A 15,995-nucleotide genomic window follows, 5' to 3' on the forward strand; every position below is an offset into this window, starting at 1 on the left:
GTTCTGTATCAGATCAACTCTCTTCTACCTCACAGCTGAAGGCAGGAGCTTCCAAGGAGCCCCATATTGAAAAAGGCAGGCAAAACCTCTTGGGGAACAAAAATACCCATTTCTACTTTCCTCCTCTGTCCCCTGGTGCTGCAGACATGGGTATCTGATGGAGAAGGGGGACACACAGTCCCACCTCTGCCAAAATAGCCTGAGACAGTATCAGCACAGACCATGTCATGCCATGGGGCCCTCTTCTTCAGAAATGCTGGCCAGAAGACAGCAGTCAGACTTCCTGAAGGATGGCTCAGCCTGCACAGTGCCTGGATGAGGCTGGAAGGAATGTGAAGACAAAGGATGTCCCAGCGGCTGCGGGATGCCCTGCGAAACCAGCTGTGGCACATTGAGCATCCGCATGAGCCCTGGCCAGGGCAGATATCCAGGGTGCTTGGAGCAGCTCTGCACCCGGCTGTGCCCGCAGATCCAGGTACCTTGAAACTGTAGAGAGGCCCAAGGATGATGACCCACGTTGGGCACATCTGCTGTCTCCATCCCTGCATGGGGCAGAAGTGGGGGTGTCAGGTTCAGCTGGGGGTGGCAAGGGCAGATTAGGGGATGGTGAGATCCTGGACTGGGGTCTCTTGAACCAGTCAATGGGGTGATGAGGTGGTGCAAACCTGGGCTAGGGTTTCCCAGAACAGAGAAGGACGGGACCGGGGGTGTCCTGTCCAAATCAGGAGTGACTGCTCTGATGACGCCGAGGCCAGTGTCGGAGTGGACCAAGGGTGTCCTGCCCGAACCCAGAGTGCCGGTGATGCTGGGGGCAGAGCGAAGCAAACCGAGGGTGCTAGGGACCGAATCGGGACTGGACCGAGAGCGCGCTATCCCACACGGAGATGTGGGGTACCGGGCCGGCACTGTGCGGGCCGGCAGCGGCCCCCGCCCCGCTCCTCCGGGGTCGGGGATGGACCACGTGCCGCCCGCCCCGCCCCGGCCGCCGGCCCGCCCCGGCGCCGCCCCGGTGCCGCCGGCGGAGCCAGCGCGGATCGGCCCAGCATGGAGGGGACGCGGCGTGCCCTGCTCCGCCTCGCCGCCGCCTGCTGCCTGCTCTGCGCCCTGCCAGGTACCGGGACGGCCGCCGAGGGGTGCCGGGGCGGGGGGAGCTGCCCGGGGGATCCCGCCGGTCTCGCCGCGGCGGGGAGCGCAGCGCCGGGACAGCCGTCGGGGCAGCGCCGGGGCCCCGGCTCCTCCGCCCGCTGGTGGGGCTGCGGGAGAAGGGTCTGGAGAGCCCTCCCCAGGGACGGAACCCTCCGGGGAGCAGCGCCCCGGGCCTGCGCCCGAACTCGGGCGAGATGCCCCCGGCCCCGGGCGCCGTCGCCCCGGCGGACGCGCAGATGAGGTGGCCCAAAGATGTTCGAGGGGGTCCCGCGTGAGTCCCGCGCTCGGGGCAGCAGCGCGGCCGCCGGCCCCGGCCTTGCCCATTCGAGGCAGCTGCCGGCAGCGCTGCTCCCGCCGGCGGAGCCGCCCGGGCTCACCTCCCACCCGGCGCCCGGCGGGATCCCGAGGGGATGCGCGGGGAGGGGAGCAACGATCCTGGAGGCGCTCGCCCTCCGGCATCCAGCCCTGAGAGCCTCTTGCCTCCCGCCCTGCAGCTCTCGGCTGCCTACGAGCGGCTGCTGAGCTTCCCCCGGAGGGAACCCCGGACAAAGCCCGAACTCTGCCGCCTCCCGCAGCACGACGGGACGAGGGCCCCGTGCCTGCGGGGAGAGGGGCAGGACGGATGGAGCGTTACGGGACGGAGCAGGAGCAAGACCCTGGTCCCAGGCAGACCCTCCCGGGCTGTATTTCGGCTCTGCTCCACGATCAACGCGTCCTCACGCGGGCAGGCGCAATCTGCACAGTGGCGCTGACAGCCCCGTCCACTGACACCATCGAACTCTGCCGCGTGGCTGGAGTGTGCCCCGAGTCGGGAGGCTGTCACCTTCCCCGTGACCCTGGCAGTGACAAAGGCTCTGTAGCATTTAGGGACTTGCCCAAGACTCAAGAAGCAAAACGTGTTTCTTCTTCTTTGTGGTTGAGAAAAACCCTTGGCCAGACCCTGGTCAGATCCCAGCACTGTGACGGCAGCAATAGAGACCAAGGGGTGACACACAGAAACTCAGTTTCTAATAACTAATTAGGGCTGGTAAAACCCTAGAATAGATGCCTGTGGGGCTGAGCCTCAGCAGTGAGATTAGCACTCAGGATGAGGTTTTGGGTGCCGGATGCGGTTTAGCTGGGTTTGAGGCTGAGCACTGGGAGCAGTCCCAAACCAGCGCCCTTTATGTGGGCAAAGCTGCACTCCCCACACAAGAGTGGCTGTGCTGTGATGGGGTGTGGGGAGGTGACCAGCCACTGGCAAAGGAAGGACTCAGGATTTCCACCGCTGAGAGGAGGAGGAGCTCAGCTGCCTGGGGCTATTCTGGCCCTGTGTCTCACACTCTGGGCACACTGGGAAACCTCAGGGAACCCCTTGCCCCAGCTGGCTCATAGGAACCCTCTTGCTGCAAAGTCCAAGATTCAAACTGCCAGAATGTACCAGAAATTAAGATTGCACTGAGTTTTTCCTGGGATCTTTGTTGCTTAGTGTCCCAATCCAAGATTCTTCACAGTCTCAGGAAATGGTACCCATGCATCTGACTTGGCCCTTGTCCTCATAGCTGTTATATTTGCTAGCTAAGCCCAATTGTGGTTAAAAGAGCAACTGTTTTGTGAAAATAGATGGAAGAGATACCCCCAATAATAAAATGCCCCATAGCAAGCACAACCCATAATGAGACACCAGAAAATCTTAGCAGGATAGTGGTGTGGGAAAGGAAAGGTTTGCCCAGCGATTGGCCCTATAGTCTGCAGTCCCCAGACAGATCTGTCCAAAACTGGGCTTGTCCTAGCTGCATGAGCTGCTCTCTGCACTGCTCCCAGCACAGATTCCCTTTGCTCTCGCTGTCCGGCAGTGCTGCTCCCACCCTCTGTCTGAGTTTGCAGGAGGGCCACAGAGGAGCTCAGGCTGCTGTGTCTCCTGTGCACTGCCCACCCTGGCCTCTCAATGCAGCCTTTCTTCACTGCCTGCGGAAATCCACTTCCTCCAGCATCATTAGCCTTACAAATAAAACCCTGAGTAATTTTGGTCTGGGCATTTTTCTGCCTCTCCCTCCCGTGCTGAGCTGCCCTGCAAGCAGTGAGAACGGCGCAGGGCTGGGAGAAGCACAAGCACATAAAGCCCCGTCTGTGGCACCACCGGGGCCACACACACAGGTGGGCAATGTGTCCACTTCAAGGTCCCACTGCCAATTTGCTGTGATTCTTTTCCCTTTGTTTGCCCAGGGCAAGGAGGAGTGGATGGACTCTACCCCACCCTGACAGGACAGCTCCAGCTCTTCTGCACCCAGAATTGAGCCACAGCTTGGTCCTCTCCTCAGAGTGGTACCTCCAGCTGTGTGACCCTGCACCCCCAGCCCAGCCTTTCATGTCATGCCATCAGTCTTTGATGCCATTTCTACATGTGCTCTTCCCTCAGCCCCAGGGTCAGGGTGGACCCTGGCTCCCTGCTGCCCTTCCAAAACCTGACCTGCTGGGCAGGGGCAAAGCACTCACTTCCTTCAGCTCCTTTGGCCCCATCCCTCCAAACAAAGGGGAGCAGGGACAATCCAAAGCACAGAGGCCCCTGTCCCTCCTTCCTTTCTACCAAGACCCTCTGGGTGGGCACACACAATTTTTGCTGCAGGGCTTTCCATAGGTCTGCAATCATCCCCACAATGCTCTATGGGGCAGCTTTCATAAGGCTCAGCACCACTGACATCTGGGGTCACATCCTGAGCCCTGTAGGGCTGCCCAGGGTAGGGTCAGGGCAGGATGCATCCTTCAAGCCCATGGAACCAGCAGTTACACAGTTAGAAGGACCTGGGAGCTGCTCAGGGCTGGGCAGGCTCCTGATGTCCAAACTTCCCCCAGCTCATGCCACGCTGCACTAGAGAGCAGGCTCCCTGCTGACATGGGGCTGCTATTAAGGCAACTGGCTAATTAGTTTCTCCTAATGACGTGAATGCTTCCTCCGCTGCAGCTGTGACTCCTGAGGTAAGCAGGGCTGGGCTGAATGATGCCCGAGCTCCCTGCTGTTGTTGTGTTACTGGGGTTACACAACCCCAGAGAAGGGCAGGCTTCCCAGGCTGTGCATGTTGGTGTGCCCAGCAGCCTCTGGGCAAAGGGGTCTTCACCCCAGCTCAGTCCCCTACTGAGGAACAAAACCAAGCAGCATGGGAGCCTCCCAGGCACCTTCCTGCCAAGCAAGGTGTTCCATAGCTGCACGTGGCCACTGGAAAATAACTCTGCTCTGACAGTGGTAGCTGAGCAAGGCAGCCTGCTCTCTCTTTTCCCTGCCACCGGAACTTGGGGTAAGCCCCCTCACCTCTAAATGGGGGATCAGTGAGAGAGCTTCACGCAAACTTGTGGGAAAGAAGTTTTTTGCATCTCTCTCTCCCCTGGTTGGGTGAGGAGGGTCTCACATGGCAGGGCCAGGCAGAACGTGACACTCTGGGGTGCTGTGTCCTGCAGGCAGCGATTGGGCTGGTGCTGCCCCACCACTGTGTGTTTTGGGCATGCTTGTGCTGTTTAATGGGTATTCCTAGTACTGAAGTACCTGTCCTTGGCATTCATGGTGCTTTTCCAGGGCTGCTCATCCTGCAACTCTTGCTCTGCCCTGCTCTACTATGCCACCGTTGGCAGGTTGTCCTGGTCCCCAATGCAGTGCCATCTGTCGAGGTGGTAGCACTGCGTTCCCTTTTTGTTCCCCGGGATTCAAGCCTGTGGCTGAGTATCCACAGATGCCCTGAGGCAGCATCTTCCTGCCTGCCTGGGCAGGTTGGGTGCTGGGCTGTCCCTCCCCAGCACACACTCACTCAGCACCCCGTATCTAATCTGCCCCCGTCTCGTGCTCTGCTCGTGGCCACCTGCCTTCTCTGTCAGGAGACCTGGTTTCTATTCCTGTCCCTTACCTCAGCCCTTGTTTTGCAGCATGCCTGGCCTGGCAGGTCTCCAGGGCTGGACTGGGTGCTCAGCACCCCTAGTTCTGTACCCCAAGTTTTGCTGCTTGCACAGCAGCTCGCAGAGGCCACGAGGGGTACAATGAATTAAACTGCTGCCATGAAGAGCTTCACTGTGGTCCCGAAGCAGGCTGCAAGGTTGGATCCGTGCTTACACCTCCTGCCTGGACTCTTCACAGCAGACGGGGTCTGTTCAGCCTCTCTCAGCCAGGATGGGCATGGGGACAGTCTGGGCATCAGCCCTAGCAGGGAGAGCACTGGAGCCTGAGGCAAGTGCAGCCCTCTGGCATCCTGCTTCCATCGAGGTCCTGCAAGGTATCCAACTGGAGCTGAGTTTACAAAGCAGTTGCCCCTTGTACCTGATCCTGTCTCTAAGCCTCTCATCATCACAGTGAGGGTGTTTGCTCTACAGGATCTCTGGCTGCATCTGGCTCCTTCCTGATGGGCTCCAGAAATTTCTTCTGCCACTTGTTTTTTTTTTTAATTCCAGGAAAAGAGATCAGGCTCAGCTAGTATCTAATCAGCAGCTATTCCAGTTCTGCTTTTAAACGAAATGAGGAGCCTTGGTTTTAATCTCACTATATGGTTTTATTTGCATTTATACACAAGCTCTTTTTCCTTGAAGAGATTGTCTAATTACCGTTGGTTGGCAACCATAAATGTAATAACTGGTAACAAAAGATAATTTCAACATTTAATAAAGTAGTTTGCTAAGCAATAAGATATAACTGCTTTGATACATACAGGTTACAGTTTATGCTGTTACTTTTTAAACATTTTATTTTTCCATTTTACTAGGTTGTTTGCAAATTGAGCTGTTACACTTAAATGGAAATTGAATTCATTTAGTGCACCAAAATAGCATTGTAGAAGGGTTTGGGTGCCTTTTTGATGAATCAGAGCAGTGGTTTGACTTGCATTCTTTAGGAAGCTGATTTAAGTGAGGTGCTAGCCTCAGACAGTGAGGATACATCCACACCAGGGAGTCCGGCTCCCACGGGCACTTTCTCTGAAATCGTGGGTGAATCCTTCTCATCTTTATACTTAGCTCTCACCTGGGACTCTGCACCTTTTCCAGGGGTGGCTGCACCCTGCACCCTGCTGCCCTGCTCTCCTTCAGTCCCCAGCAGACAGCCTGCCATGGGCTTCCTCACCTTATATGGCTCTCCTGCATCTCATCCTAAGAGGGATTTCAAAAACAATGTTCAGGTCTATGGACTGGAGCTGGGTTGGTGTGGACCTTTGGGGAGCTCAGGCTGCTGATTCTGTCAGACAGGAAGGAGGATGCAGAGGATTCTGCTGAGAGTGGCAGGAGGGTTGTGGCAGAAGCTCATTGATGGGCTTGTCCAGCTGAGGCCCTGCTCTCTGTCATTGTTTTATTCTGAGAAACAAATAGATGGTGGGGTGGCTGCTGTGGCAGAGGATGGAGACCACGGTACCCACTCTGCGTGACTACCCTGGCACAGCAGTGACTGTGCTGCTTGTGCACACCTTCCTCAGCCCCTCGCTTGGCCCCAGTTCTGAATCTTGGGCAGGGAGTGCAAGACAGGAATGGCCCCATCTCCCGCAGAGCTGGCTTCCTTCACTCCTCTCTGTTACAGCATCATTTTACCATGTCTGTTCTGGAGCTGGTGGGAGCTTGGGTTGATATGTGGAGGTCCCTCAGTGTTGTCAGACAGTGCTGGAGAGGGGTCGAAGCTGTGGGCTGATGTTCAAAGCCCTCCCTCCCCTCAAGGAGCTGGGAGTTTTTCCCACCCTTGTCCAAGGCAGGGGCTGCTTCTTGGTTGGCTGCATCCCTCCTCCCCTGGGACCAAGCTCTTCCTTTGCCCCTCTTGTTTCCCAGACAGAGGTCACTGCAGTCAGCACAGTCTGATGGGAGCTGCTGCTCCAAATCCACCAGCCCTGCCCTAATGTGGTCTGGGATCTCTGGTTCTCACCACGCACAGGCTGAGCCTGGAGGTTAGCACAGACATGGGGCAGGAGTGGGGCTGTAGCCAGGGGACCAGCTCTGCTTCAGCAGGCACCTCAGTGTAACCAAAGCAAGCCCACCCTTGGCTCCCTGTCAGGGAAACAGAAATACTCTTATGGTCAGAGGTCTTGCTTACAGATCCTGGTACAGTTGTAGGTGCCTTATTATGGATCCAAGGGCGAGTGCACCTTTGCCAGCTGTCCTGGGGTGCTGCAACCACTGTGAGGTCTTGGAGAATCACAGAAAAGGTGAAGCATCCACACTAACTCCTACCATTTGCATCTGAAAGGACATGGTTCCCTCTTGTCTCCTGAAGCTGATGAAGACGATGCCCTAGGCAGTACAGCCATGGCTTTCCTGGCATGTGATACAGGAAGCAGAGCTTCTCCAGGAAGACGCCAGAGGAACGAGCTCTGACCTGCGTCTCTATAGGTAACCGATAAACAGCTAAAACCATCATCACCCAGTGACTGGAGCAGCAACAGCGCCGGAGCTGGGGATTTTCCGACCTGTTGGGTACCAAGCTCCAGAGCAGACCAGGAGCTGGACCCCTGAGGATCCCAGCCCGTGAGGGGTTTGCTGGGTCTCCCCCAGCACAGGCAGCTGCAGCAGCGCTCTGCTCTCCCCTCTGTACCTCAGGATTTGAACCGGGTTTCGTTTGCGTGGCAGTAGGTTGCCCTTTTGGATGGATGATAAAGCTGGCAAACAAAGCTGTGGCAATGCAGCAAGGCCCTTTGGAGGAGTGGGTTTTTTTTAAACTAAAACTGAAGTAGAACTCAGCGCTTGTACCTTTAACACCTACAGCTCACAAGCACCAAGCAAAGCACGTCTGGGGGATTTTCCTAGGTGCTTTGCTTGGTGGCTGTGTGCTGGCTTTGGATGTGCCCTTACCCCTCAGGAGCTGACAGACGGGTGATGGGAATCTTTTGTCTGCCTGTCCCCGGGTGATCAGGATTTACTCAGTCCTTTGTTTCCTTGGCCATTTTAAGGCTCTTGCCTTCTCAATCTTCCCACCATCATCTCTTAACGTCTTGAATCCTTGTGTTAGTCTGGATTAGGCTCTCCTTTTTTTCAGGCTCTCCTTTGTTTCCTGAGCTGGGTGTGCTGTGATGTGCTGGTCTGGATGACTTGCTAATTGAGGTGCCATCAACACTTGCCATACTCAAAGCGAGTCCCTCGTTCTTCACTTGCCAATTTAAAATCTCTTCTGCAATTCTCTACAAACCAGATTTTATACACCACAGTGCTGTGTTACACCAGAGCCAGAGAGGCCCGTCCACCCGGGAACCATTTTCTTTGGCAGTGATGGACACCAGATAATTTTATGGGAAGAAGCCAAGTGGCTTCTTGGAGAGAAGATCTTAGGGAAATGCTAATCCCACTAGCTCTCCCTCTTGCAGACAGCAGGAAGCCGTGCAGCGGGGTGGGGGGAGCTGCTTGCCCCCACAAACCCTCCTGTCCCACAGCACCTCGTGGCAGGGGTGTAGGTTCCTGGCATGTGGGGAGGTGTCCTGGTGTGTAGGGCCCAGATTCATCTGCCCTCCCTCTGACTTTCCTTTTGTGCGTAAAATCATCAATTTTCCCCCAAAGTTCAGAAGTTCAAGCTATCTGGGTTCTGCGGATCCACTAGAAGTTCAGACTGTCTGGGCTCTGCAATAGACTTGCACGGACCCATTTGTCTCTTACCCTGAAGTTCAGGAGTTCAAACTGCAGTCAAACTGTCTGGGGTCTGTAACGAACTTTGCCGCTTGAGGTTGGTAGAGCCATTAAGACCCATTTCTCCTAAAGACCCACATCCATCGAGTTGCTTGTAAAGACACTAGCACCTATCTTGCCTATCACTTTTCTAGCCAGAAACTGGCATGATGGTTTCAGAGTTGCTCAGGCCTTTGTGCAAGGCAGCTCTCCACAAATCTTTCCTCTGCATGACTCAAGTCATGACTTGCCGACCCCGTGAGAGGCTGTCTCAGGCACAGGCCAGCTATTCAGAGCAGCACATAGCCAGGCTTAACACTGGCTGGGTACCTGGCCACCACCTTTCCTGTTTACCCCACGGTGACAGCACGCCTCTGTGTCTCTGGCTGCGTAGGAGCAGGTAGCTGGGCGTTTATTGAGCAAGCATCTGCCAGTGTCCAGCCAGCATCCGGAGCTGGTGGGATCCCACCCCGTGCTGAATAGCAGTGCTGGGTTTGGGGCTGGAAATTGTCACATGAAGAGCTGTTCCTTTTGGTGCCTGATCCCAGGAAACGCAGCGCTCAGCTCTTTTCCTTCCAGGTGTTACTGGTGTAAGCGTACCCTACGCCTGAGCTCCATGGCAGAGCTCACTTTATTTGGAGGCACCTTCTGGCCACACAGAGCTGGATCCAGGCAAGGCCAAAGGGAGCATCACTTAGGCCTTTGGTCTTCATGTTTAAGTTGCCCCAGCTGGGGCTCCCTGTGAAAGCTTTTTCGCTGAATGTGCCGAGCAGGGTTGTGCATCCCTGCGGGAGCCCTCCTGGGACTGGGGCCCCGGGCTGGGGAAGCACAGCTTCCTCAGGCTGCGCCAGGGTTTTGAATTCTCCAGCTGGTCAGGGTACTGCAAAGGTCTTGAGAGAGCAATGTATTGTGTCTTTTCTTAGGGCCTGTTGAGTGCTGTAGCTGGAGAGGAGCTCTGATAATTGTATCTGTTCGGAAGAGCTTTAAAAAACTGCTGAAATTTCCCCGAACACTATAAGAATGGGCTGTTTTGCTGATGGATGAATGTTTCTTGTTGACAACATCCACTTTGGATGCTTCTTCCCTGTGGAGAGAAGGGGCATCATGATGGATTTGCTTCAGTACCTTTATTTTTTTCTGTAATTAGCTCATCAGTCCTCTGTGGCTTGGGTAGGAACTTAAACAGAAATTGTAAAAATACTGACTACGAGATGTTTTTAAATTGGAGAGTCCATCCTGATGTGGCTACATTTCTCTGTTTTCTTCCTGTTTGTGCCCTGAAAAACCGTCACAGGATCTGTGTTTATGAAAGGGCAGTGTAAGAGCCTTGTGGTTTTCCTCCTCCCGTATGCTGTCACACTGTCTAGCAGCTGTGGATCTGGGGGGATCCTTGCTTGCTGCAGGTTCCCTTCAGGGAAGCTGGCCCATTTTGCTGTAGTGCGAGGCTGAGTAGCCGCCCATTTCTATGACAACAGCTGTACTTCATGGTGGTCATATGTTCATAAATAGCTCATGAAGGCAGCTGCCAAAGCGCACCGCCAGCCCTGTTAGCTGTAGCGCTCTCTTGCTACCTATTTCACCTTTCCCTCCAGCAGAATCCCACACTACTACTAAGGTGACTCACAAGATATGCTTTGCCATGCACAGCCTTTTTAAATATCACTTTTCTCCACTTCGTTGGGCCAGGGGATCTAGAGAGTCATCCACATTTCCCTCATTTGTGTTTTTTCAGCACCACTTTTGACTCTTTCTCAATGAACCGAAGAAGACTTATTTAAATTTCTTATGGAATCAGGTCTCAGGTGATACTTTTAATAAACCCAAATCCTCAAAAAAAGTTTAAAAGTTGCTCCAGGATAGAGGGATTGGTGATGCTCACCCTACAGAACAACAGCACAGGAGTTGAGGAAGAGGAGGGTAAAGGAAAAGTCCCCTAGAACAGGTCCCTGCCTCAGACAGGCCAGGAGGGACAGGGGAGCTGTTTGAATCCCTTTCCCAAGTGTGAACCTGTGCTGGATTTTGAGTTAAGGGGATAAAGAGGTTCCGTTTCTGTCCTTCCCCTCTGTTTCTCCTCTCAGTGTGGGATCTCTGACAAACTTCTCTGTTCCATAGGAGGGGGTCAGAAGACAGGAGAGGACTTGGTGGCACCACCATCTTTTCCTAGCACAGCGCTAACCTCACATCAGCCAAGGGAAGCCTCTGACTTCAGTCCAGTGACTACTGCCATTCCTCAGACAAGCCTGAAGAAAAACTTGACTGCTGCAACACTCAGTGCCACTGGGGCCCATACTACAGAGGTGGAGGATGCCTTCATCCCTACCACCCCCATGGCAGGCTCGAAGGCAGAGACACTGCAGGCTTCTACCACTGCCAGTCCTGGGGACATCACAGTTACACATCCCGAGCATGACAATGTGAGCTTGTCAGTCAACAGCAGCACTGAAATCCTCTCCCCTATCTTGACTGCCAGCACTCTAGAAGAAAACCAGCCCAGCCATGAAGCCACAGAGCCTTTCAGCCCAACTGAAGAAACAGCTGATGCCAGCAGTGCAACCCCCACGCTTCCTCTGAATACTATGCCAGGTGAGGTTTTGCCTTTACTGCCTGGCACAAAGTCCTGCCTCAATGATGCACAACCTGGAAACGTGTGAGCACTCTCCTGGTAACTGGAGAGAGAGAGAAGAAGGGGATGAGACACTAAGCAGAGCCAGCTCAGTGCAACTTGTTTGCAGAGGTGTTAGTTCAGCATCCTCTTTGCAAGCCCCATTAATTTTGGTATTAATTGTGCTGGCTGCTTTCTGATGAGGACATTGATTGTGTGCAGGGACATCCTTTATATATCTAATCTGAAACAATATGCCTTAGCTGTGCTGCTCAGCTGTGCCTTTCTGGCACCAGGGCTAGGGGCTCAGTGGGAGCCTTCCTGGGGAAGCACACTCACTGTTAACACAAAACATGGAGATGGGCAAGCACAAGTGACAGCTCATCCGTCCCTGGGCAGCCCCCTTTGTGCTCCCTGTAAGGACGGATGAGAGGCTTTTCCCAGTGTCTTGCTGAGGGATGATCCCCAGTTGCGTGTAGAGTTCTTCAAGCTTGTCTGCTTGTCCTTCGTCCCCAAGGACAGGCCTTGTGGGCCCAGCAGAGGTTGGCTGACATTGCAGATTGGTACATATGAAAACTGAGAGGACTTTCTAAGCACTGTGGCTTATAGTGTGGCTCAACTGTGGCTGCGCTAAAGGTTCTGCTTGTTTTCCAAAGGATTGACAATAAGCTGCTGTTACTGTAGTCCTTACAGTCTTGCTTCCATATTGTCTAGTCCCACAGACCAGTGTGGTTGCACTGGATCCTTTGAAATAACTGCTTGTTCCTATTTTGCAGCAACAACTAACAGCACTCAGCCAGGGCTTTTTGGCGGGCAGACCCTGGGGCCCACAGCAGCAAGGTCTGAAACCAAGCCAGGAACGAGCCCTGTGGGTGCCACAGAGGAGAGCACTGTGGAGCCCAGAAATTCCTCTGCTCCCATCTCCACTGTACAGAGCACGTCCTTTGCTGCTGCCTTCAGCACTGTGACGGTGAGACCCCTCGTGACCAGCCCCATGTCTGCCAGCACAGCTGCCGTCCCCACCAGCACACCTACATTGGCACAGTCATTGGAGCCTAGGCATGAGAAGGCTTCTGTGGTGGATGTTGGTGATGATGACAATTCAGGTAAATGCTCTGCTTTTAATGGGCTGCCCAGGGAGGTGGTGAAGTCACCATCCCTGGAGATGTTTAAGGAAAGACTGGACATGGCACTCAGTGCCATCGTCTAATTGACCTGGCGGTGTTTGGTCATAGATTGGACTTGATAATCTTGAAGGTCTTTTCCAACCTAATAGATGTAATTGTTTTTGCCCTGTTCTCACACAACATGGCAAAGGGCTGGGGCTGTCTCAGATTGGCTCTTGGTTGTGCTGAGCAGAACCAGAAAAGACAAAACTTTGCTGTTCCAGCCCTTGAAGGCTCCCCTTTGGCCTCATTCCCTTGGTCTCCTTGCAGAGCTACCCAATGTGGCTGGTACAACGAGGGCTGATCCCTTGGTAATCACTGTGATCTCCGTCTTCATTGTCATGGTGGGCATGCTGGGCCTGGTGGGCTTCTTGAGATACCGCCAGCACAACAACCGCATGGAGTTCCGCCGCCTGCAGGACCTGCCCATGGTGAGTCACACCTTCAGCCCAGCCTGATGTGGGCTGGCTTGCCACTGACTGCTTTGCAGTTCTCCTTCTACTACATTAGCTGCTAGGTACTTGCAGCAGCACCAATGCTGATCACACACTCCTGTTCCTTCTTAGGTCCCTCTCCTTCCATCCAGGGTTTGAATCAAGACAGCAAGTCTCAAGGCTGGGCACTAAAGGAGCTCTCTGCCTTCCCCTCACTCTGCAGGGGAATGCTGAGAGGTTAAATAGAGAGAGAAAGGAGAGCTCCATCCAAACTTGTCCTGAAATGACACCTTCCTAACCTCTCCTCCTGTTTTCTTATATTTGCTTTGTGACTATGACAAAGCAGATTCTATGCTCTGTCCCAGGGAGGTTGTCTGTCTGTCTGTCTGTCTGTGTTTGACCCTTTGGGAATATAAAAATATACGAGGATTTCAGAGGCTGGACTAGCTCTGGGGAAGCTGCAAATAACTACGTGTGCTTTCTGAGACAGAGGAGTACACAGCTAGCAAGCAAGCTGATGCTGTCTCAAGCAAGCTGATGCTGTTGCAAGCTGAGTGGAGTTTTCAACAGCCAGGGTTTTGCACGTCCCTGCAGGAACTGCCTGCCTGCACACACCTCTTCTCTCCAAATGCTGCAGCAGGAGGGAGACTGACAGTCCAAAGATCCAGGAACTGCACAGTGACAGCATTTAGGTGGATGGCTGGGCAGATGGCCACACTGTGACCATGTGGCTGAGAAGGCTGTGCTGCCTGCACAGTAGTCTCCCAGGCTGGGACCATGATGCCACTGTGCAGACATCTCATTAAAGCACCCTCTTCTCTGCTTCTAGGATGACATGATGGAGGACACCCCTCTCTCCCTCTACAGCTACTAGGCAACCAGGCTATCCACTGCCCAGAGGAAAAGGCCTTGAGGACTTGGTCCCAGACGATCTGCTGAGGAATGAGGGGCTGTGATTTGCACACAACTGAAAGATCCTTTTCAGATGGTTTTTGGTTTTAGACATTTTACATAGCTCAGTGTTGAAGTTTCTATGCTGCGAATCAGAGCCCAAGTCTGTCCCTTTTCTCCAGGCTCTCCTCAAAACAATGCCCTGAAGAGGTGTCTCCTCCTTTTAGTGTGGCAACCAATTAGCCAAGACAACCTTTGCCATGGTGTTCTGCATGGATCTCTTCTGTTCGTCTTGGTGGCTGCTGCTTTCAAAGGAGGTGGGCAAGTGATCCCGACAAGGGCTCTTAACACTGGTGGTGTCAGCACAGTGCTAGCAAAGGAGACTGCTGTTTTCTGAGGGAGCCAAGGATGTGGAAATCACTTCTCTTGGGCTCCCTCTTGTTCTGTATTTTTAAGGTTGTTTGTTTTGGGGGTTCTCTTGCACTTTTTTTGTTCCTGTTTCAGCTTTAGTCCCAGGATTGGCATTGCCCATCCTTAAACACCTACCAGGAGGATAAAAGACTACTCTGCTTCCTTCCTACATGCATACCTTTTCTCTTTAACCAGGGAAAACAGTTTTGTGGCCACTGGAGAAGTGCCCCTGCTACTTGATGTTGCTTTGAAGTTGCTGGGAGGAAAATGAACATAATGTTAGCTTAACAGAGCTTGATAGGACTCAGTCTATTGCCAATTAGACACACTAATTTGGTCTCACCAAAATTAGGAAACCGTGTCTCCTACACTTGATGCTTTTGGCATATGTGTAAACTCCTTTCCCAGGCTCAGTAAATGCTTTTAGTCCATTTCCTTGCCTGGACTCTAACACAAACCTTTCCTCAGGTACCTCCCATTTTGCTTCTAGCATCTCGTTGCTGGAAGCTGTTGTACAAAACTGGTACTTCACTCTCCCTTCTGTGCTATGCAAGGTCAAAGCTCCTCTACTTTCTGATGTTGGTCTTTTGAGCCAGTTGGTGTCTTGTCATGAGGACAGATCCTGGATGTAGGTGCCTTCCTCCCCTTCCCTTTCTTGGTGTTAGGCTGATTGGATTCTGCACTTTTGCCTGAAAATATCACTGCTGTAGACTGCATCCAAGGCTCTTGAGGCCTCTCAAGGAAACCCACAGACCAGAGCCTCTGAGTGTAAGTCAGAGGATCTTTTGGTGCCCTTGCCTCAGAAAGACCAGAGTGTGTGTGTGTCATGTCAGTCTTCATGTAATTACACGTGCTCCTGTTTTCTAACTCACATTCGACTGCAGGTAAATGGAAACACATGCCTTCTCTAGAGTGATTTCTGACTAAGCCAGTTGCTCCCTCAGGATACAGCAAGGGCTAGAGATTATCTGCCACATTCCTCTTACAAGCCTCAGTTTCTCCTCTCCTTTCAGCAGCAACATCACTGAACCCCACAAAGGACAGATACCAGGCCTCACTTGCAAAAGTACCTTTTTTTCGCAGTGCTGTTATTGGTAGCAGGGAAAGGGGAATTTCCCAATCAGCTGAGCTCTGGAAAGCCCAAAGATGGAGCAGAACCAGTGTGGGCCAAATAGATGAACTGGGTAAGGCAGCAGTTCCTCCTCCCTGTGTTGCTGCTTCCAGAGTGGCTGACAAATGGCTGCAGTGCAGTTGGGGTTCGGCTGTTGGCTTTGGCCTTCCATCTGTGTATTGTAAGGATGCCCAGTAAAATAGGGAAGAAGGGTTGGTTCTCTCCTATGATTGCATGAGAACTAAAGAGCAATTGTCACAACTCCAAAGCTTTTGTATCGAGCATTGTCTGCACACAGCAGTCTCCCTAGCTACAGACTTGTTTCCCCTGCCGGAGGGCAGGGTGCTACTGGTTCTCGGCACAAAGTTGGCAAGTTAGTGGTGGAAAATAGAACTCCATCCTGGCTGGAACTGGTGCAGGCTGGCATATCTGGGAAGTGTCTCTGCACACAATCAAAAGGGCAGGGGCTGGTTGTTCTGGTTTCCCGTGCATCGCTGTCCAGGGGAAAGGGGTGAGGAAGAAAACTCACCCAACACCAAAGTGCAACTTTCTTTGTAAAATATGTTGATAGTGGATTTTTTTTTCTGCAATAAAGTTACAAATGCCAAAAGTGTCTCGGTCCTCATATTTTCATTGCAAACATCTAACTG

General features: G+C 53.2%; 1 protein-coding gene across 1 annotated transcript; it reads left to right on the plus strand.

Moving 5' to 3' along the window:
* Window positions 1–1,039: 1,039 nt before the first annotated feature.
* LOC309575909 (uncharacterized protein) lies at window positions 1,040–14,532 on the plus strand. Its single transcript, XM_082286779.1, has 5 exons — window positions 1,040–1,111; window positions 10,843–11,313; window positions 12,109–12,438; window positions 12,769–12,929; window positions 13,762–14,532. The coding sequence occupies exons 1-5, from the start codon at window positions 1,045–1,047 to the stop codon at window positions 13,804–13,806; spliced, it is 1,074 nt and encodes a 357-aa protein (XP_082142905.1). The 5' UTR covers window positions 1,040–1,044; the 3' UTR covers window positions 13,807–14,532.
* Window positions 14,533–15,995: the final 1,463 nt, after the last annotated feature.

Source organism: Coloeus monedula (assembly GCF_965178545.1).
Source record: "Coloeus monedula genome assembly, chromosome: 9".
Taxonomy (NCBI): domain Eukaryota; kingdom Metazoa; phylum Chordata; class Aves; order Passeriformes; family Corvidae; genus Coloeus; species Coloeus monedula.

What these genes read in the sequence shown, in the direction of transcription:
- LOC309575909 (XM_082286779.1), top strand. Translation starts at nt 1,045, where the DNA reads ATGGAGGGGACGCGGCGTGCCCTGCTCCGCCTCGCCGCCGCCTGCTGC. An exon ending in TGGTGATGATGACAATTCAG is followed by an intron (nt 12,439 to 12,768) that starts GTAAATGCTCTG and finishes GTCTCCTTGCAG; the next exon opens with AGCTACCCAATGTGGCTGGT. An exon ending in GCCTGCAGGACCTGCCCATG is followed by an intron (nt 12,930 to 13,761) that starts GTGAGTCACACC and finishes CTCTGCTTCTAG; the next exon opens with GATGACATGATGGAGGACAC.